The 21629-nt window shown below is 43.9% G+C and overlaps 1 protein-coding gene across 1 annotated transcript; it reads left to right on the top strand.

Moving 5' to 3' along the window:
• The first annotated feature begins 420 nt into the window (after nucleotides 1-420).
• Nucleotides 421-21151, top strand: LOC108183450 (NLR family CARD domain-containing protein 3-like). The gene is made up of 8 exons (NM_001444649.1): nucleotides 421-500; nucleotides 1434-1712; nucleotides 9543-11361; nucleotides 11890-12063; nucleotides 12210-12383; nucleotides 15865-16038; nucleotides 17166-17212; nucleotides 17527-21151. Exons 2-8 carry the CDS (start codon nucleotides 1454-1456, stop codon nucleotides 18051-18053), a joined length of 3174 nt encoding a protein of 1057 aa, NP_001431578.1. The 5' UTR covers nucleotides 421-500; nucleotides 1434-1453; the 3' UTR covers nucleotides 18054-21151.
• The last annotated feature ends 478 nt before the right edge of the window (nucleotides 21152-21629 follow it).

The raw sequence follows: 21629 nt of genomic DNA, 5'->3' as shown, positions 1-21629 counted from the left end.
GTTTAAGTTAGATCAACTGTGACCACTTTAACATCTGGGTATCACCAGACAAGATCTGGATATTTAACAAACTACATGTTCGGATAGGATGTAAGGCTGAAATGTTCAAAAATGAAGTGCTGATGTAACTGTGATTCATCCTGTATGTCACTGATGACCTTGTGGGTATTACAAACTCAATAAAAAGAGAAAGCACTCTGTTTCCGCATCTCTCTCTCTGCAGAAACTGTTGTTGATGTATGACTGAGTGACCTTCTTTGCAAAGAATCAAACTTTAAAAGACACTTTGGGTAAGAATTTGTCTTCTTGATCACTGAGAGAGCCTCCTTTTTGCCACTACACTTATCTACTTGTGTGTCTGGGTTTTTCATCTGACTGGTTATTTCCTCATGTCTTAAACAGGATGTGACGTGCTTTCCTGAGGTGAAAGAGTTTTCAGATGTGTTGTTCAGCTCAACAATTCAGCGGAGGAACAGTCAGATCTGCAGGCATTATTTGAGGTGAGAGTTTGCTCTTTCTGTGCTTTATATCATCTATGAGTGTCGTCTGATTATCCGTCGATCATCTCTTTGTGTTTCTGAGACTTTACTGCTGAGCTGAAAACATTCTGAGGATTTCATTTACACCTTTTAATGTCGAGTGTGTTTCTGGAAGAGGATCACAGAAAGCATAAACGTTCTCATTCTGAAACTGAAATCTGTGCTTATGAGTGTTTATTAAGCTCAGCACTGTGGACATTTCTTTAGTTATATTGTTTTAGTGTTTTGATATGCAGTGGAACACAGTCAAAACAGGAAACAGGCCTGGCACAGTTCGGATAGCATAGTGTGAGTGCTCCCTTACAAAAGCTACAGAATACAGAAAACTCGCATGGCAATTTATAACATCTGGCCCAAATACTACATTTGACATCTGGCCCATGTCTTGCATGCTGCCTTAAAGACGGTGCCACCTCTGCCAAACCTGGCCAATGTTTGGCCCACATGCTGTAAGCCAGTGCCGGATGAATGCCTGCTCTTCCAGCTTTATAACTAATCTGGGCAAGAATTCTTGCCACCCGGGTACATTCTCAAGCTGCTGCAATGATCATCCAGTTCTTTTCCCATGTCTGCATTAAACAGCATAAACTGAGGTCTAGGTGGCCATGTGTGTCACAATAAAAACAACATGATTCAGTGGATTTTAAGCATGTACAACTGCGTTCCAAGACCTTTTATATTAAATTAATTGTCAGTTTCTTCAGTGTTCACTTTTTAGCAATAATTCCACTTTTTTTAGTCCACTTTAAGTAGTGACAGTCAATTTTCAATATTTAGCTTTCTGATATGTGAAGTTTCTCACTGGTTTATTTCCTTTTTCAATTTATAAATAAATGCTCAGGTCCATATGATAATTGTGAAACTAATGCAGATGTTGTTGCTCTTGTCCTGTAGCTGTGAGTGGGTGAAACACCATGGCAAATGTAAAACAGCTGCTCAGGAACTCACTGGATGAACTGGAAGAAGATGAACTAAAGGACTTTCAATGGTATTTAATGAATGACCATAGAGAGATTTCAAAAGCTGAAATGGAGAATGCAGACAGGCGAAATACTGTGGATAAGTTGGTGTCATGTTTTGGATCAGAAAGAGCTGTGAAGATCACAGTGGACTCCCTGAGGAAAATCAAGCAAAATCAATTAGCTGAAGAGCTGGAGAAAAAACAGCAGCAAGGTAATGTTTAATTCACTGTCAAAATTTACGAATGTGGTCATTTGATTTACATTTTTATCAGCTCAAATCTTTCATGTTAAAACCATGTACTAGCAATGGTTTTTGAATCAGATGTATTGTCATAACATTTATTGAACAGTTCTAAGCAATGCATTTCAATACATTTAATATTTTGTATATAGCTAATGTGTGTGAATATATTGTTTGTCTTCGTTCAACTGAATTTGTTACTTTATTTATATGTGCAATTGTTCTTTTTTTGTAATGGGAAGCACAAGACATATCTATGTTAATGAGCAAAGTAAAACAAGAATGAAGAAGCTTAGAATAAGCTGTAAAACAAACATTTCTGAAACAGGAACACACTGTAAAGCCAGCTCACACTAGAGATCTGCGCAGGACTATATTTTGAATCCCGCTCCCGCCCGCACCCGCCAGGTTTTAGCCCGAACCCGACCGCTCCCGCTTATATTAAGAATTTATTGTCCCGCTGCCCGACCCGCCCCGTTTTCTGGCCGCCGCGCCCGATCCTGCTAAAGAGCGGGGGAGAACAAAACCGAAAATATATATACACACACAGCACCAAGCACACACACACAGACAAATCTCTCTCTCTCTCTCATACGCGCGCGCACTAACACACACACAAGCACTAAGCAGACACACAGGCGTTTGCTGTTATATCAACTCAAAGGCTTGTAATACCATGTATCAAGTACCAATGTAATACCAAAAGGTTTTATATAAAGGTATATAAATACTGAGTCGCGCCAGCTCCGGGCCGCAGCGCACATTACTCTCGGGCAGAATCGGAATCGGGCAGTGAGTCCACAAGCATCCGGAGTCCGGCAGCCGGAGCCGGGCTGAGTGGTAAGTCTCCGGCAGGCGAGAATCTAGCCGGAACTGGCCCGAGTGTATTTTGCTATCTGGGAAAGCTCTCTCTCATTCGCGCGCGCGCGCGCACTAACATACACACACACACACAAGCACCAAGCACACACACAGGCAAAGCTCTCTCTCTCTCTCTCTCTCTCTCTCTCTCATTCGCATAGCAATATCCGCAATATTGCTAGACAGCCCGCTCCCGTCCCAAATTAAACCCGTTACGACCGCTCCCGCGATTTATTCGGAAATTTATTCCCGCAGACCTCTAGCTCACACTGTCCGTAATGTCTGTAGTGTATGAGTGTGTATGGATGTTTCCCAGAGATGGGTTGCAGCTGTAAGGGCATCAGCTGCGTAAAATATGTGCTGGATAAGTCAGCGGTTCATTCTGCTGTGGCAACCCCAGATTAATAAAGGGACTAAGCCGAAAAGAAAATGAACACTACTCTCACTAAAGTTTATGTGAGAATTGGATTTCTGTAATGTTCCCTCTTCTTCTGTCATCAGGAGTCTGCATGGCTGTTAAAATAACGTTCGAGGTTACTAAAATAACCCTTCGTTCCCCGAGGAGGGGAACGGAAGCACTATAAGTGGATTGATGATAAATCCACGTATGGGAGATTTGGTTCAGAAGCTACTCATCTGAAAGAGTATTGAACGGGCCAATTAAGAATGAATTGGCAGCGCAAGCCTGCGCAGGTGTGCTGCATAGGCAACTAACTGAGCATGTAAGCGCACCTGGCGCCACCAGACGCTATCCTTTTTAAGCTGAAGAGACTTTTAACAGCTAAGGGACAGTCATTATGGCGACGGAGTATAGTGCTTCCGTTCCCCTCCTCGGGGAACGAAGGGTTACTTTAGTAACCTCAAACGTTCCCCTTCGGGGGGAACTCCAGCACTATAAGTGGATTGATGTCAAATCCACGTATGGGAGCCCATTGAAAGCGCCATAATGATTGCACCTTACCAACACCCATCATGAGAGAGCGGTCAGGCAAGCGTTACGCACCCAGATCATGAGAGGTGCGGTCCTCCAACGTGCCCTTGGCCCTAACTTATCCCACTTCAAAAGAACTTTTACGGAATAGGTATATTTTTTTGGGGGGTCGCTAGCGTCTAGATAATTCTAGGAATATACGACAGTACGTTGGGAAGCGTGCCATCCCAGTAGGGAGGACGCTGCGGAGACCATCCGCACCCAATAGGGGAAACAAATGGAATTACATATGGACTAACCCTGAGAAGGGGGAGTGCGCATAAGAAGGTGGTTAGCAGATAGGGAAAGCACGGGTCCACCCAGGGGGGGGGGAACTTAACCGAACTTAACACCCTTGAGGAAACCGGCTCCACTCGCAGATTATAAAACCTTGCAAATGTGTTGGGTGTCGCCCAGCCCGCAGCTCTACAATGTCTGTTAAAGAAGTGCCGCGCGCACACGCCCAAGAGGATGCAACGCTCCGAGTGGAGTGCGCACGCACTCCCAGGGGGCGCGGCTGACCTCTGCTCAAACAAGCACATGAAATGGCCTCCACAATCCAGTGGGATAAACGTTGTTTAGACATGGCACTTCCCTGCTGCCGTCCGCCATAACAGACAAAGAGCTGCTCAGAAGATCTAAAGTTCTGAGTACGGTCCACATAAATGCGCAGAGCGCGAACTGGACAAAGTAAGGACAGGGCTGGGTCTGCCTCCTCCGGGGGCAGCGCTTGCAGGGTTACTACCTGATCTCTAAAGGGAGTGGTAGGAACTTTGGGCACATAACCCGGGTCTCAGGATAAAGTGAGAAAATTCCTGCCCGAATTCCAGGCACGAGTCACTGACCGAAAATGCCTCCAGGTCCCCGACCCTCTTAATGAATGCCAACTCGACCAGCAGAGCTGTCTTCAGGGACAGAAATCTTAAAGATACTGTATCGAGTGGCTCGAAGGGATCAAATCGCAGGCTCGTGAGAACGAGGGCGAGATCCCAAGAGGGCATGAGAGGGGGGCGAGTTGGATTAATTTGCCTAGCGCCTCGATGATGAGCGCCTCGATGATGAGTGCCTAGCGCCTCGATTGCCTAGGAACCGGATGATGAGGTTATGCTTTCCCACGGTGCCGCCAGCCACCGCGTCATGGTGAGCGGAGATGGCGGCAACGTAAACCTTGAGAGTGGAGGGCGACAGCCTACTGTCCAGCTTCTCTTGAAGGAAAGAGAGCACAACACTGATCTGGCAAGATCAGGGGTCTTCTCTGCGAGAGACACACCACTCAGTGAATAGACTCCACTTCAGGGCTTAGGCGCGCCTCGTAGAGGGGGTTCTAGCCTGAGTGATGGTATCAACCACCGCGGGCGGCAGGTTACTTAAGTCTTCCTCGCGTCTATGGACCACACGTGGAGGTTCCAGAGATCGGGACGAGGGTGCCAGATGGTGCCTTGTCCCTGAGAAAGTAGGTCCTCTCTCAAAGGGATCTGCCATGCAAGGGCCATCGCGAGGAGGGAGAGCTCTGATATCCAGGTCCGGTTGGGCCAGAGGGGCGCAACTAACAGAACCTGTTCCTCGTCCTCCCTGACCTTGCACATTAATTGCGCGATCAGGCTCACTGGGGGAAACGCATACTTGCGTATGCCCCGAGGCCAGCTGTGGGCCAGTGCATCCGTGCCGAGAGAGCCCTCGGTCAGGGAGTAAAACAACTGGCAATGAGCGGTCTCGGGGGAAGCAACAGATCGATCTGGGCCTCCCCGAATCACGCCCATATCAGCTGGACAGACTCGGGGTGGAGTCTCCATTCTCCAGAGTGAATCTGCTGCCGTGAGAGCACATCGGCTGCACGGTTGAGCATACCTGGGATGTGAATGGCGCGCAGCGACTTCAGCCGCAGGTGACTCCAGAGGAGCAGACAGCGGGCGAGCTGAGACATGCGGCGAGAGTGCATACCCCCCATGCGGTTGATATACGCCGCCGCCGCCGTACTGTCCGTCCTGACCAGCACGTGTTGCTGCTCCAGCACCGGAGAAAAACGGCGGAGAGCAAGGAACACTGCCAACAGCTCTTGGCGATTGATATGCCAATGCAGCTGGGCACCTACCCACAGCTGCATGCCCGCGACACACGGCTCCCCAGCCTGTGCTGGAAGCATCTGTCGAAACAACATGACTGGACGCCTGTCCCAGAGGCACACCGGCCTGCAGGAACGAGGGGTCGTTCCAGGGGCTGAGGGTGCGGCGACACAGCGCAGTAACAGAGACTCGGTGTGTGCTTGCATGCCATGCGCGTCTCGGAACTCGATCTTGAAGCCAGTGCTGAAGTGGTCTCATATGGAGCAATCCGAGCGGTGTAACAGCCGCAGCGGAAGCTATATGCCCCATTAGCCTGTGAAAATATTTCAGTGGGACCACTAACTGTCGAGCTCCCTCAGACAGTTCAGCAGCAGGCGAGCGCGCTCTCCGGAGAGGCGCGCTACCATGGTGACCGAGTCCAGCTCCATCCTGAGAAAAGAGATCCTCTCCACCGGGGCGAGTTTGCTCTTTTTCCAGTTGACCTGCAACCCCAATAGGCGGAGATGCCGGAGCACCTCGTCTCTGTGCGCAGTCAATTGCTCCAGAGAGTGGGCTAAAATCAGCCAGTCGTCGAGATAATTGAGTACGCGGATGCCCGCAAGCCGCAGAGGCGCTAGGGCACCCTCCGTGAGTTTGGTGAAGACCCGCGGAGACAGAGAGAGCCCAAAGGGGAGGACCTTGTACTGCCATGCTCGACCTTCGAACGCAAACCGCAGAAACTGACGGTGGCGTGGAAGAATGGAGACATGAAAATACTCGTCCTTCAGGTCTATGGCTGCAAACCAATCCTGAGGACGAACGCATTGGAGGATGCGCCTCTGCGTAAGCATTCTGAAAGATAGCTTGTGAATGCAGCGATTCAAAACACGCAGATTTAGGATTGGCCATGACCCACCGCTCTTTTTGGGTACGATGAAGTACGGGCTGTAAAACCCGCTCTCCATCTCGGCTGGAGGTACCGGCTCGATTGCACTCTTCGCCAGGAGGGCAGCAATCTCCTCTCGCAAGACAGGGGCGAACAGGGGATTGACCCTGGTGAAATACACGCCCGTGAACCTGGGAGACCGTTTGGAGAACTGTAGTTCGTAGCCGAGTCTGATCGTGCGTATGAGCCACCGCGAGGGGCTGGCCCGCGCTAACCAGGCAGGCAGAGCCCTCGCTAATGACCACATCGCAGCAATCGTTGATGTACCCGCAGAGGGGCAGCGCGGAGCGGGTGTGCTGATCCGGGGAGCGCGAGGGTCCCGCAGAAGAGCTGGAGGAAAGCAATTCGCTCTGGCTCCGCACCCTAACTCCTGAGAGGGGGCTTGGGGGCTGGGAGAAGGGAGACCGTCCCCCCAGCGCCCGAGAGCCGCTGGCGGAGCATGCAAACCCTGCGAGCTGAGAGGCAGCGCGTCCCAGACTGGCAGGGCTTGAGCTGTCACATCCGGGGAAGGAAAACAGGAAAAGGAGCAGCGGAGGTGGATGGCTCGGCCGGGGATGGAGCGGGCTTACGGCCCCGTCGATAGATGACATTGCCCATCGCATCCGACTGCTCCTTCACCGCCTTGAACTCCTGGGTGAATTCACTGACAGTGTCGCCGAACAGGCCAGCCTGGGATATGGGCGTGTCAAGAAAGAGAACTTTGTCAACATCGCGCATATCTGCCAGGGTTAGCCAGAGATGGTGTTCCTGGACCACAAGTGTGGACATCGTCTTCCCCAGTGCGCACGCGACGGACTTAGTGGTCCGGAGAGCATAGTCGGTCGCCATGCGCAGCTCGTGTAACAAGCCTGGGTTAGATCCACCCTCGTGCAGCTCAGCCAGCGCCTGCGCTTGGTAGCGCTGGTAGGTGGCCATCGCGTGCAAGGCGGAAGGCAGATAACCTACAGGCTTTGGACGGGAGACGGGACGGACCGCGCAAAGCGGGGGCGTCACGCAGACAAAGATTGACCGCAATGGCGCGCTCCACCTGCGGGATCTCCTCATACCCCCTGGCAGCTCCACCATCCAGGGTGGTGAGGGCGGAGGCGGACGCAGCGTGGGCAGAGAAAGGTGCCCTCCAGGACTGCGTGAGCCTACTGTGCACCTCCGGGAAGAAGGGGACGAGAGGCTTCGAAGGCTTCGCCTTTTGATCCTCTACGTAACACCCATCTAGTCGGTCCGACCACGGGGCTGGGGGATAAACCATCTCCAACCCGACGGCCGAAGCAGCCCGAGAAAGCACGGCCAACATGTCCGCTTCAGGAACCATTTTGACGGCGCTCGCTTGCCCAGAGGGGGCGAGCGGGTCCGGATCATCGTCGGACAATGAAAGCCCACCCTCCGATGCCGCGGAGGACATCTGATCTCCAGTGTCAGCGAGCGTGAGAGCTACCATCTGATTAGACGGATCACTCCCAGTACCTGAAGCTTGGATGGAGCGCTTGGAGAAGTGAGAGGTCCGCGAGCCCTTGGGCGGCAGATTATCTCTCGCTGGAGCCCTCAGATCTGCCCGAGCACCCGCTGCAGAGCAGGGGGCGACTGGGGTGGCTCGCTCTCTTACGAAAGCTAACCGCGATCTCAACTGCGCAACGGTCATGGCATCGCAGTGACGACATGAACCGCCCCCGAGCACCACATTAACATGCTGGACCCCCAAACATGTAATGCAGTGATCGTGCCCATCATCCGGAGCCAGGAAACCCCCGCAACCAGAAACGCACAGTCGGAGCGCCATCCTGAAAAGGACGTGCTGCACGACTGTGTTGCTCTTTTAGAATGCTTTGCAGCAATACGCACCGCTCTTGGAGGACCGGACCCAAAGGGACGCCAGGCAAGGGAGAAACCCAGCTCGACCGTCTGCCGCTGCGTGGACTCGCTCTGGACCGGGAGACACTCGTTCGCTCGAAGTGGCTGTAGACAGCAGGAGGAACCCTCATGAAGCTCGATCAGAAAAGTCTCTGAAGCGAAAAGGATAGCGTCTGCTGGCGCCAGGTGTGCTTATATGCTCAGTTAATTAAGCCTATGCAGTACACCTGCGCAAGCTTGCGCTGCCAATTCATTCTTAATTGGCCCGTTCAATACTCTTTCAAACAAGTAGCTTCTGAACCGAATCTCACATACGTAGATTTAACATCAATCCACTTATAGTGCTGTAGTTCCCCCCGAAGGGGAACTGAGCATTAGCAGAATCATAATTCAACTGCAAGATCTCTATCAAGCCTTTTACACAATTCATGCTTTACAAAGAGAAAAGACCTCCACGGATAAAACTATCAAAACAATCATTTACTACTCATTTGCACAGACAGAATGAACAATGATGGAAAATAGAGTTGAGCAAAGGAAAACAAGAACAAAGATCAGTTGTAAAATAAACATTACTGGAACAAGAACACCGGCTCACACTGTGCACTTCTTAAATAATAATGTAGTTGTCCTTGGATCTCGCTTTGCAGGGCTTGAGCCCCTGAAGCTTTTCTTCTTCAAATGAAAGAGCCTTTTTCTGGGGACAAAAACTATTATTTTTTATTCTTTTAAAAATAAAATATCTCTAAATTTGTGTGCATGCTTTGTTTGCAGATAGTTGTTCCTGTGGGGAAAAATAAAAATAACTAAATAAATTGAAAGGTCAGGAAACATTGAGACAGCAAATGATCAGCAGTAATTCAAAAACCTGTAATAGACACACTGTAATTCTGGAGAATTATTTTTGAAACATCCTGAATTATTCTGAGTAATCAACTTTGTTTACATCAATACAATATAAGATTCAAGTCAAATCACCTACCCCTGCTCATTCAACACCATACAGGTGTCACGTCATTTAAATGATGAAACAAATGACTTCATGAGTGCTGTTGTTATTTTTTATATTGAAAAGCACAGGACATAATTATAATTCACTTTAATAAAAACACTAATTGTTCCTCTCTCTTGTAAAGGTGCAGCTTCAGAGACCTGTAAATCCCCTCCTGTTGATTACACAAACACCAGCCGTGAGCTAAAGGAGAAGTTAAAGGAGGACTATAAGCAGATATTGCTTGGTAATTCACAGACGGGTCACCAGAAGAAGCTGGATGATATTTACACTGATCTATATGTGGTGGAGAACGAGACTGGAGGAAGAGAAAATGACCATGAGGTGATGCAGATAGAGTCAAAACACAACCAACAGACAGCCGAGGATAAACCACTGAAGTGTAATGACATGTTTAAAGTTCAGCCTGACACAGGTCAACAAAACAGAAGAGTCCTGACACTGGGGATCGCAGGAGTGGGAAAGACTGTCTCTGTCAACAAATTCATCCTTGACTGGGCTGAAGGAAAAGACAATCAGGAAATAGTCTTCATATTTCCACTGCCGTTCCGTAGACTGAATCTGATTAAAGAAGAAAAGTCCAGTCTCATAGGTCTGCTTAACAAGTACTTCTTTAGCAGTGGAGGACTGAGCTCTCTTCCTGAAAAACAAGGCAAGGTCCTGTTCATCTTTGATGGACTGGATGAATATCGCTTTGAATTGAACTTTAAAGAGGAGGATGGCTTTACAGATGTTGATAAGGAAATGACAGTGAGTAAGATAGTAGTAAATCTCTTAAAGAGAAAGTTGCTACGCTCTTCCCTCATCTGGATCACATCCAGACCAGCAGCAGCCAGTCTGATACCCCAAATCTACATTGATCAGGTGACTGAGGTGAGAGGATTCAGTGATGAACAGAAGGAGCAGTACTTCATCAAAAACAGCAGTGCTGAGGTTGCTGGAAACATCATCAGTCACATCAGGAAATCCAGGAGTCTGTACATCATGTGCCACATCCCTGTCTTCTGCTGGATCTCTCTCACTGTTCTTCAGCCTCTGCTGGGTCAAGAGAGCAATGAAAAAACACCCACAACTCTCACAGAGATGTACAGCAGCTACTTACTGTCTCAAAAGCAACAGATGACAGAAAAATACAGCAACGATTCTGAACCTGAAGCCAAGGCCTGGTCTTTTGAAGACATTGTCCTGAAGCTGGGAAAACTGGCCTTTAAACAGCTGCAGAAAGGAAATCTGATTTTCTACAAAACAGATCTGGAGAAGTGTGGGCTAGAGGTCAAGGAAGGGTCTGTGTTCTCTGGATTATGTACTCGAATGTTTCAGGAGGAAAACCCCATCTCAGGGGAACAGGTGTACAGTTTTGTTCATCTTAGCGTTCAGGAGTTCATCGCTGCTCTCTATGTGTTTTTCACTTACAAAGACAAGAAAGCAAATCTATTTCTTGATTCCTGGAAAAAGGAACTGGCATGGAAACTCTCTACAAAGACCCTGTTTAGACTTCACAAGGATGCAGTCAAGAAGACTTTACAAAGCAAGAATGGACACCTGGACCTTTTCCTCCGCTTCCTGCTGGGTCTCTCACTGGAGTCTAATCAGAGTGACCTGAAGAAGTTCCTGCCAGGACTGAAGCCCAAAACTGAGAACATCAAAGACACGACTGACTATATCAAAAAGAAAATAGAGGAGGAGAAATCAGCAGAGAGGACCATCAACCTCTTCTACTGTCTGAATGAACTGAAAGATGACTTTGTGGAGGACCTTCAGAAGAGTCTGAGCTCTGGAAATCTTACAAGACAGGATCTGTCCTCTGCTCAGTGGTCGGGTCTGGTGTTTGTGCTCCTGATGTCAGAAGAGACTCAAGAGAAGTTTGAACTGCAGAAGTACAGAAGATCTGATGAAGCACTGATGAGACTGATGCCAGTGGTCAAGAACACCACAAGAGCACTGTAAGAGTCTTATGAACACACTTATGCCCATTTCACACATCGATTTGCAACACATCTGCAGCCCGTGAGTCATATGTGTGCAGAGCAGAAACAGCACAGACTATTTGTGCTTTCACATCAAATATGTATCACTGATCTCCTGCTGTACACAATATCTGTTCTGCTTATGTTAACTCCACTTTCAGACATTCTTTTCAATACTTTGATTCTCTTTTTACACAATACAATAATATAATCTCACCTTTAAAAACTGATAGCTCTAATCTGTTAACATGAGTTTGGAAAATGGAGAAAGTTTTTAATAATGATAACTAATAATTAATTATCACACAAAACTGTGAATTGTTAGGTAAAGAATACTTTTATGTTTATTTTACAGCCTTGTATTCTCCCTTAAATTCAGTATTTACAGAGTCCATATAGTGATTTTACCTTTGCTCAAACTAAAACACAATGTTTAAACGTTTTTGTCTCTGCTCTGGATTAATAGATAAATGCAAAATCATTATTTCTGTTTTTCCCTCACAGGCTTCAGAGCTGTAATCTCACTGTTCAGTGCTGTGAGAGTTTGTCTTCAGCTCTACAATCCTCAAACTGTGTGCTGAGAGAGCTGGACCTGAGTAACAATGACCTGCAGGATTCAGGAGTGAAGAAGCTCTCTGATGGACTGAAGAGTCAACACTGTAAACTGGACACACTGAGGTCTGAATTCAAACACCTGACTGACTGACTGACTGACTGATTGATTGATTGATTGATTGATTGATTGATTGATTAAAGTTATTATTTACATGAAGTGAGTGACAAAAAAATACAATCTAAATTTGATTTGTCTTCTTATTTCTCAGATTTGTTACGTGTAAACTCACTGCTGATTCCTGTGAGAGTTTGTCTTCAGTTCTACAATCCTCAAACTGTGTGCTGAGAGAGCTGGACCTGAGTATCAATGACCTGCAGGATTCAGGAGTGAAGAAGCTCTCTGATGGACTGAAGAGTCAACACTGTAAACTGGAGACACTGAGGTAAATGATTCTCCACTCTACAATAACTACAAGAATATTTCATAATAGCCCACATTATTTCATATTAGATATTCATGCTTGAACATGTTAACCCTGGGTGATACTAAACCCCGGATGACAGGAATTATGGTTTATCACACTGCTCATACTATACCTGTAGTTAACAAATAACCACCCAGAGTATTAATTATCAGATGATTTATTAACTGTACATCCTGCATAAATGTAGGAGCGCCAGAATAAATGTAGGAGCACCAGAATAAATGCAGGAGCGCCAGAATAAATGCAGGAGCGCCAGAATAAATGCAGGAGCGCCAGAATAAATGTAGGAGCACCAGAATAAATGCAGGAGCGCCAGAATAAATGGAGGAGCGCCAGAATAAATGTAGGAGCACCAGAATAAATGTAGGAGCGCCAGAATAAATGCAGGAGCGCCAGAATAAATGTAGGAGCACCAGAATAAATGCAGGAGCGCCAGAATAAATGCAGGAGCGCCAGAATAAATGCAGGAGCGCCAGAATAAATGTAGGAGCGCCAGAATAAATGCAGGAGCGCCAGAATAAATGCAGGAGCGCCAGAATAAATGCAGGAGCGCCAGAATAAATGTAGGAGCGCCAGAATAAATGCAGGAGCGCCAGAATAAATGTAGGAGCGCCAGAATAAATGTAGGAGCGCCAGAATAAATGTAGGAGCGCCAGAATAAATGCAGGAGCGCCAGAATAAATGTAGGAGCGCCAGAATAAATGTAGGAGCGCCAGAATAAATGCAGGAGCGCCAGAATAAATGCAGGAGCGCCAGAATAAATGCAGGAGCGCCAGAATAAATGGAGGAGCGCCAGAATAAATGTAGGAGCGCCAGAATAAATGTAGGAGCGCCAGAATAAATGCAGGAGCGCCAGAATAAATGCAGGAGCGCCAGAATAAATGCAGGAGCGCCAGAATAAATGCAGGAGCGCCAGAATAAATGTAGGAGCGCCAGAATAAATGTAGGAGCGCCAGAATAAATGCAGGAGCGCCAGAATAAATGCAGGAGCGCCAGAATAAATGCAGGAGCGCCAGAATAAATACAGGAGCGCCAGAATAAATGCAGGAGTGCCAGAATAAATGCAGGAGCGCCAGAATAAATGCAGGAGCGCCAGAATAAATGCAGGAGCGCCAGAATAAATGCAGGAGTGCCAGAATAAATGGAGGAGCGCCAGAATAAATGGAGGAGCGCCAGAATAAATGCAGGAGCGCCAGAATAAATGCAGGAGTGCCAGAATAAATGGAGGAGCGCCAGAATAAATGGAGGAGCGCCAGAATAAATGCAGGAGCGCCAGAATAAATGTAGGAGCGCCAGAATAAATGCAGGAGCGCCAGAATAAATACAGGAGCGCCAGAATAAATGCAGGAGCGCCAGAATAAATGCAGGAGCGCCAGAATAAATGGAGGAGCGCCAGAATAAATGTAGGAGCACCAGAATAAATGTAGGAGCGCCAGAATAAATGCAGGAGCGCCAGAATAAATGCAGGAGCGCCAGAATAAATGGAGGAGCGCCAGAAAAAATGAAGGAGCGCCAGAATAAATGTAGGAGTGCCAGAATAAGGAGCGCCAGAATAAATGCAGGAGCGCCACTGCAAATAGTTTATTAACAGATGTATCGCATTTAAAAACGTCCTCAATCAGGACTAACAAATAGCAGAAATATTTATCCAACTAATTCTGTAATCATAATGACTTATTGATATTAAAATCCAAAATTAATGTCTAATAATTAATAATAATAATAATAAAACAATATTGATGATGATGATGATGACAATAATACTAACAATGAATAACATTTCTCATCATCAGGCTTTCTCCAATGAGCTTGAATGTGAGTTATCTGCTATAAAAAGTCTGTTTACTGCTGTTTACTACTGTTACTTTATGAAAATAAACTGTCATCAAACAAAAATGAAGCACTGCAGAAAGAAATATTTATTTTGCACTATTGTTTTATTATATATTGATTGTTTTATATGCATGTCAATTAATAATGAATATTTCTGCTAGAAAACAAAATATTATAATGAATAATTTATTTCAAGGTGTCTGGAAGCTGCACAGTCATCATCAGTAAACCCAATATATGAGCAGGATTCTCACGATGACCACCGGCTCAAAACCGTACAGTTCTTCATCATGAGCTGCAGTTTCAGTGTGAACTTAGTAAAGGCGAGCTTCTTTGGCGATGACGTGTCGAGTGTTAGATTTTACATCTAGCAGACATTTGTGCTGAACATCGAGATTCAGGCCATTAATCAGCGGAGACACTCTGAGTCTTTTAGCACTCTCTCTGAAAACTCTCTCTCGGCTGGCGGATCAACATTCACCTCATCATCGCTCTCATCGCCGCCATTGTTTGTAACTGTAGGTGGGTTTACAAACCTGTGGACTTTTCATTGCGTCTTCCTCAAACTTCAGCCGTTTGCATTTTCTGCAGTCACAAAAGCTCTCTCCATTGGAAATAACAGACTTGCCTGAACTTGCCTTATATACCCAAAGTCATAGTTACTCCAGTGTGTGTGGTTATAAGTGTAAAGCGCGGCACAGTGGCCATAACTGTGTTTAGTTGCTGCAGTTTTGATCCATGCAGAAAAACGATGTTGAGAAGTCTTTATGATTAATAAACCGTGATGAATTAAAGCATGTTTAATAGTGAAACTGGTTAATCATTGCATCCCTAACCACAATGCAGTGTTAACATTACAAACACAATGCTAACACCACTCCATAGCAGCGCTTCATAACCCTGGGTAAAGTGCAGCGCTAACACTGCTTTCAGATTACAGGTGTAAACGTGTATTTACCTGCTTTAACAGCAGTGTGAACAGGTGTTACCAGATGTGGAGCCCCTTTAGTGGATTGGCAGAAGAAGAAACTAAACATCTGCAGGGCTGTGATTTATTTATATCTATACAGATGTGTGTGTGTTGAAGCAGATTGAAGATCACTCACTCATTTTCCTTCAGCTCAGTCTCTTATTGATCAGGGCTCGTGTCTGACTGACAGGGGAATGTGACTGTGGCTCAGGTGATGAACACATGAAGAGAGCAGCTTTGTGTTTGTCTGAGCTCATTTTGTTTTAATCCACAACAGAATCACAATATAAATGATGAAATCAGCTCATTTTCTGTTGTGTTTTATACATGACTTTAAGATGATCTTCTGAGCTCAAGTGTGTCTTCTTCCTCCTCACAGCAGACTTTACAGCTTGATGTGGTGTATTATGAACAATGTCTTTGCTCTGTACACTTCTACAGATGATTTCGAGTCCTTGTTGAGTGTGTGTGTGTGTGTTTGCTGATGCGAGGGCTCGATCAATAAGGAGAGCTGATCAGGATGTGTGTGTTCATCACTGCTGTTGACATGAGCAGAAACAGCAGTCAGCATCTTCACAACACAAAGAGATGTGTGATTGTCCAACTGTGTGATGTGGACTATTGCTGTGTTTGTAGATTGTCTGGCTGTATGGTGACAGAGGAAGGCTGTGGTTTTCTGTCTTCAGCTCTGACTTCAAACCCCTCACACCTGAGAGAGCTGGATCTGAGCTACAATCATCCAGGAGATTCAGGAGTCAAGCTGCTCTCTGAACAACTGGAGGATCCAAACTACACACTGGACAAACTCAAGTATGTGGAGCAGCACTGGCCTTTTTTATTGTGAATACAGATACTTTGATACTTCACTGCTCTTCTAGTGTCCAGATATGAATCAAAGCTGTTAAATATGTCAGTGCACTAGGGCAGTTCTCACATTAAGCGTGATATTATATCTCATATTAACACTGTACAGTTTCAGCATTGTAGTTGAGCAGTGAAACTTGTTCTCTACATTTCTGCTGAAGAACTGTACAGTATCAGGTCAGAGATGTGTGTGTACTGTTCTCCAAATACGTCCTGTGTATACTTTAACAGCAAGTTAAACTCTCCCTCATGAACTTCACAGACACAGAATGTCCTTTATCACACTTTAATAAGGGCGGAGTAAAACTATAAACAGGATGAAAATAAACAATATAAATTTACATTCACAATGTGGACATAACAAAGATGTTTCTGGCAAAAATCTCACATATCTTGTAATCTGGCTCTTTTCTGCTTCTAAACTAACATGAACACAAAATATCAGGCAATAAAAGTGATCAGCAGACAGTGATGCTGGTTCTGATATAGTCCAGTGACAATCACATGTTGAACAAACTCAAATAAAGCAAATGACAAAAAACTCCTAAACTAATCCTTTATAACTGAAGTATTATGAACAATAAACAGAACACAAACCCACCAAGCTTTCAAAGGGCGAGGAGGACTGCAGATTGGTCTGGATTCACTGCTCTCCAACTTAGCAATGTTTGGAGATGATGAAGAGGCATTTGACAGAAGATGAAGATCTCCATCATATTTCAAGTCATTTAACACTGAATTCTGCTTTATTATTGTGCTGCGCTTTTGTCAATTGATCATTGAATGAATCCTTCAGTCTTTATATCTGTCTGTTTCTGTGTTTCCATTCTGTTTTCTGTTTCCACATCTGATCTAAAAGCTCTGTGTGTCATTCAGAAGCTGATTTGACAGCTCCACACACACTCATGTTGTTTTACTGCAGTTATCAATGCACTGAGATCAGCCAATCACAATCCAGCATTCAGCACACACTCCACATGTCTTATTGTGTGTGCGCGTGTGTGTGTGTGTGTGTGTGTGTTATAAGCTGATGTTTGTGTACTGACTGAATTTCTATCTGTGTGTGTTTACAGTCTGGATCATGGAGGAGAGACGAGGATTACAGCTGGACTACACAAATGTAGGACTACACACACATTACATTACATTACATTTACATTACACACACACACGCACACGCTCACTTTGTCTCACACACACACAGTCACTTTCACACACACACACACACAGTCACTTTCACACATGCTCATTCTCTCTAACACACACACACACACACACACACAGAAGTAAACACATGTGCACACAAACACACGCATGCACACTCTCCCTCACTCTCACACACACTCTCCCTCTCTCTCACACACACACACACACACACACACACACACACACACACACAGATGTGGTTGTAAATGTGTGTGTTCTTTTGTTCAGATGTCTGTTTCCTCACTCTGGATCCAAACACAGCACACACTCAACTCATTCTGTCTGAGGAGAACAGAGAGGTGAAGTGTGTGAGAGAGAATCAGCCGTATCCTGATCATCCACACAGATTTGATGATTATTCTCAGGTGTTGTGCAGAGAGAGTGTGTGTGGACGCTGTTACTGGGAGATTGACTGGAGTGGAGATGTTGGTGTGTGTATATCAGTGTCATATAAGAGCATCAGGAGGAAGGGAGGAGGTGATGAGTGTGAGTTTGGATCTAATGCTCAGTCCTGGAGTTTGTTCTGTGATTCCTCCAGTTTCTCATTCAGTCACAATAACACACGCACTGATCTCCCAGTGAAGGCGCTCAGCAGGAGAATAGGAGTGTTTGTGGATCACAGTGCAGGAACTCTGATCTTCTACAACATCTATAGAGACACAATGAGCCTCATCCACTCAGTCCAGACCACATTCACTGAGCCGCTCTGGCCTGGGTTTACTGTTTATCCTGGATCATCAGTGAAACTGAGCTGAAGACTGATGAGAGATTTACCCAGAATCCTCTGCAGGAGCAGTCAGCAGCTGTGTGTGTGTGTGTGTGTGTGTTTGTTTGTGTGAGTGAGAGAGTGAGAGAGACAGACTGTGTGTGTGTGTGTGTGAGAGAGAGTGTGTGCGTGTGTCCAAGTGTGTGTGTGTGTGTGTGTGTGTGTGTGTGAGAGAGAGTGTGTGCGTGTATGTCCGTGTGTCTGTTTGTATGTGCATGTGTGTGAGTGAGAGAGTTTGAGAGAGTGTGTAGCTGTGTGTGTGTGAGAGAGAGAGAGTGTGTGTGTGTTTTGTGTGTGTGTGTGTGTGTGTGTGTGAAATTGTGTAGCTGTGTGTGAGCAGTGTTGGGAAGGTTACTTTGGAAATGTAATAGAATACAGATTACAAATTACCCTATTTAAAATGTAATAAGTTACAGTAATTTTCGATTACTTTATAAAAGTAAAGTAACTAATTACATTTGATTACTTTTTGATTACTTTTAATTTTCTAATAAACATTTTCAACTAAATAATTTTCAAGCATTTATACAGAGTAGGAGTGAGCTTACAGTAGCTCTGTTTACTGTTAGAATTTCAAAAGCTTTCATCACTTAAATAAAATTAATTTAATTTATTTAAATTTAAAGTAGAGCCACCACAAAACCAGACCATATCACAAAAACATGTTTACTGTTGTTACAAAATCACAATGTTAGTTAGCTGTGCAGGTGATTTATGTGGCATTTGCAATAAAAAAATACATCTAATTTTTAATTTTTTAAATCGAAGCCACTTAAATCCAAATCAATCTTAGTGATCAATAAAACTGCCAATGAAACATATGAGGCAGAACTGTTCATTTCAATTATTTACTGTAAATAATATGCTGTACCAAACAGGAATAAATTATAGTACATAACAGCAAAAACAAAACAATCCAATAACACCAGGTGTTACACATTTTAAACAGTATTGATCCGCGATCTGTAAATGTAGCTTGTGTAGACACTACTGCGCTACTTCACTAATAAAATAGCTTCGCTACTGTGAAAAGCTATTTGATTTTTTAGCGACGCTATCGTCACGCTACTGAGAAATGTAGTTAAGCTAGCTACACTGGTAATGTGATAACATCACTTTGGCCAGAGGAGTCTGCTGGTGCCCTGAAATTCACAAATCGATAACTTTATAAATCATAATATATCATTAGAAATGAAAGGGTCTGTTTTTATTTCTGTACACTCACGATAACGACAAAAACATCTGCTTTTATAAAACAAAGAAACGCTAGCTTACATACCTGCAGATGCTTCCTCATGCTTTTCAATGGCAAGGAGGATTAGACATGGTGCGCCCATGACATTAATTTGATTTAACAGTAGGGGGACAATAAATATAACATTTCTTATGAGCAATTTTTTAAAGATTTTTTGAAGGCGACACAAATAATACAGCTGAATTGTACTTCTAAAGATATGTCCCCACAGTTAAAAATGGTTTTATTGTTCATATTACAGCATGGACACTACATCATTTTGGTTATTTTCAAAGTTTTTCTCAGGTTCAATGACAAAGCAAATTTTTCTTGAAAACTATTTATTGCATTGTTTGTTGTGTTGTTTACAGTCAAGAGACTGACTCCTGAAGCCAAATAAATGCAGGAAAAGACGTTTTCCATACTCATAATAACTAACTGGTTTACATTACACTTGTTAAATTGAGAGATCATATTGTAAATTGGCGAGCCTGTGAGGTTCATCTGCTAAACAGCCACAGCTCAGAAAACATTTTAAAAAATTGTTCACCCCTAAAAGAATTGTCATTATCCCTTCAATAAAGCACAACACCCTTACCTGACACTGTATATCTGACTGACCCTGCTCTGCCTGTTCCTCAATCAGTTCTTTCTCCTCTGCCTGTGATAATGATAATGTGACATTAGTATTTTCATAAGCACTCATTCTGAAAGCCAAATTGCTTAATATGTGAACTTTTTGTACTTGGAGTTTTGCTGCACTGTAAAATGATCTTATGTCCATTTTCCTTTTCTCTGTCATTTTATCATTGAGGTAAAGTTGGTTTTATATTTGCACATTCAGTCTCTCATAATATAACCTTAGAAGAGTATTCATTGGAAATTCTAAATAGTAAAATTATATTAGCAGCCAACAACCATCAAAGTACAGCATTGTTTACAGTTAGTGTTAATATTATATTGGTTTACCTAAAGGTTCTATAAAGACGTTGCAACTGATACAAAATACAGCAGCCAGAGTTTTATTGAAATTGAAGACACAAGAACATATCACAGCAGCATTAATAGAATAAATTTTAGGATTATTTTATTAGTTTATAAGGCACTACACAACATGATACCTTTTATACTCTTCTGACTGCTTATCAAAATATAATCCAAACCGTTTGCTACGCTCTTCTAGCACTCGACTTTTAGAATTTCACTTTGTAAATCTGATGCGATCTGGCGGCACTTTTTTTAGTCATTATGCTGCAAAATCTTGGAATTGTCTCCCAAATGAAGTGAAAGAATCCACCAGAATTTATTTTTAAAAAGCTTAAGAAGCACCTTTTTAAAATTACGTATGAATATAAGTTTGTGAAGTTTATGCAATATATCTATATCGTGTTGGTTTATGTACATATGCATGTACGGTGTGTGTGCATGTATGTAAAGAATATTGTGTGTGATTGTGTAGATGTATGCATATATGCGTGTACATGTATGCTTTTATCTGAGTATATATTTTGCTTTAATTGTCTAATATACATTTTTTTGTATTTGGTTTATTTTACAATGCCTGTTTGTTGTTTGTGAAGTGCCCTGAGTTCCATGTATGTAGGAAAAGTGCTATACAAATAAAATGTATTATTATTATTATTAATGTTGTTTTGAAGTCAAACTTGCATGAGATTTCAGTTCAAATATTCAAAGTACCATGGTAAACAGTGTATGAAGCTGTCACTGAATGAATGTGCGAATATAAAACCAACTTTACCTCAATCATTTTATCTAGTCCATGACACTGCAATGCAAGTTTATTTATACTGTAGCACATTTTATACACAATGCTAATTCAAAGTGCTTTACATAAATAATAAAAAACTATCATAAAAATCATCACAACAATAAAAACAAGGACATTTTATATTTTAAATTAATTTAGTCACCTCAGAACAGAACTGAAATTGATTATACAAAAAATAAAGTGGGGCTAGTTTGGACGTAGCACAGTGCTCATTTAGCAAATCCACAGATAAACAATATGCTAATTGTGGCCGTTAATGTAAAGTTAACATTATGCTAAGTCGTCACAAATGAAACAATGCACTTTGGCGTATTATTTTGCAGTGCACCACTAACGTAAGCTAAACAAGCATACGTTAACTACATGAGTAATTTTAACCGCTAATGCAGCAGATTGGACATCGGTAATCTGCATTTTTGCCGCAACTAATTTATAAATGATTTTGCATTAACTTTGAAGAGAATCGATTTATTTAATGTCAAACCACTATGAGGAAGCGGGGGTGAACTCTTTCTAAATGCATTTTAAATAATAAATGCGTT

The sequence above is a fragment of the Danio rerio genome, chromosome 4, assembly GCF_052040795.2.
Source record: "Danio rerio strain M-AB ecotype USA chromosome 4, GRCz13ab, whole genome shotgun sequence".
Lineage (NCBI taxonomy): Eukaryota > Metazoa > Chordata > Actinopteri > Cypriniformes > Danionidae > Danio > Danio rerio.
The sequence above is the reverse complement of the archived record's forward strand: the minus strand, read 5'-3'. Positions and strand labels throughout refer to the sequence as shown.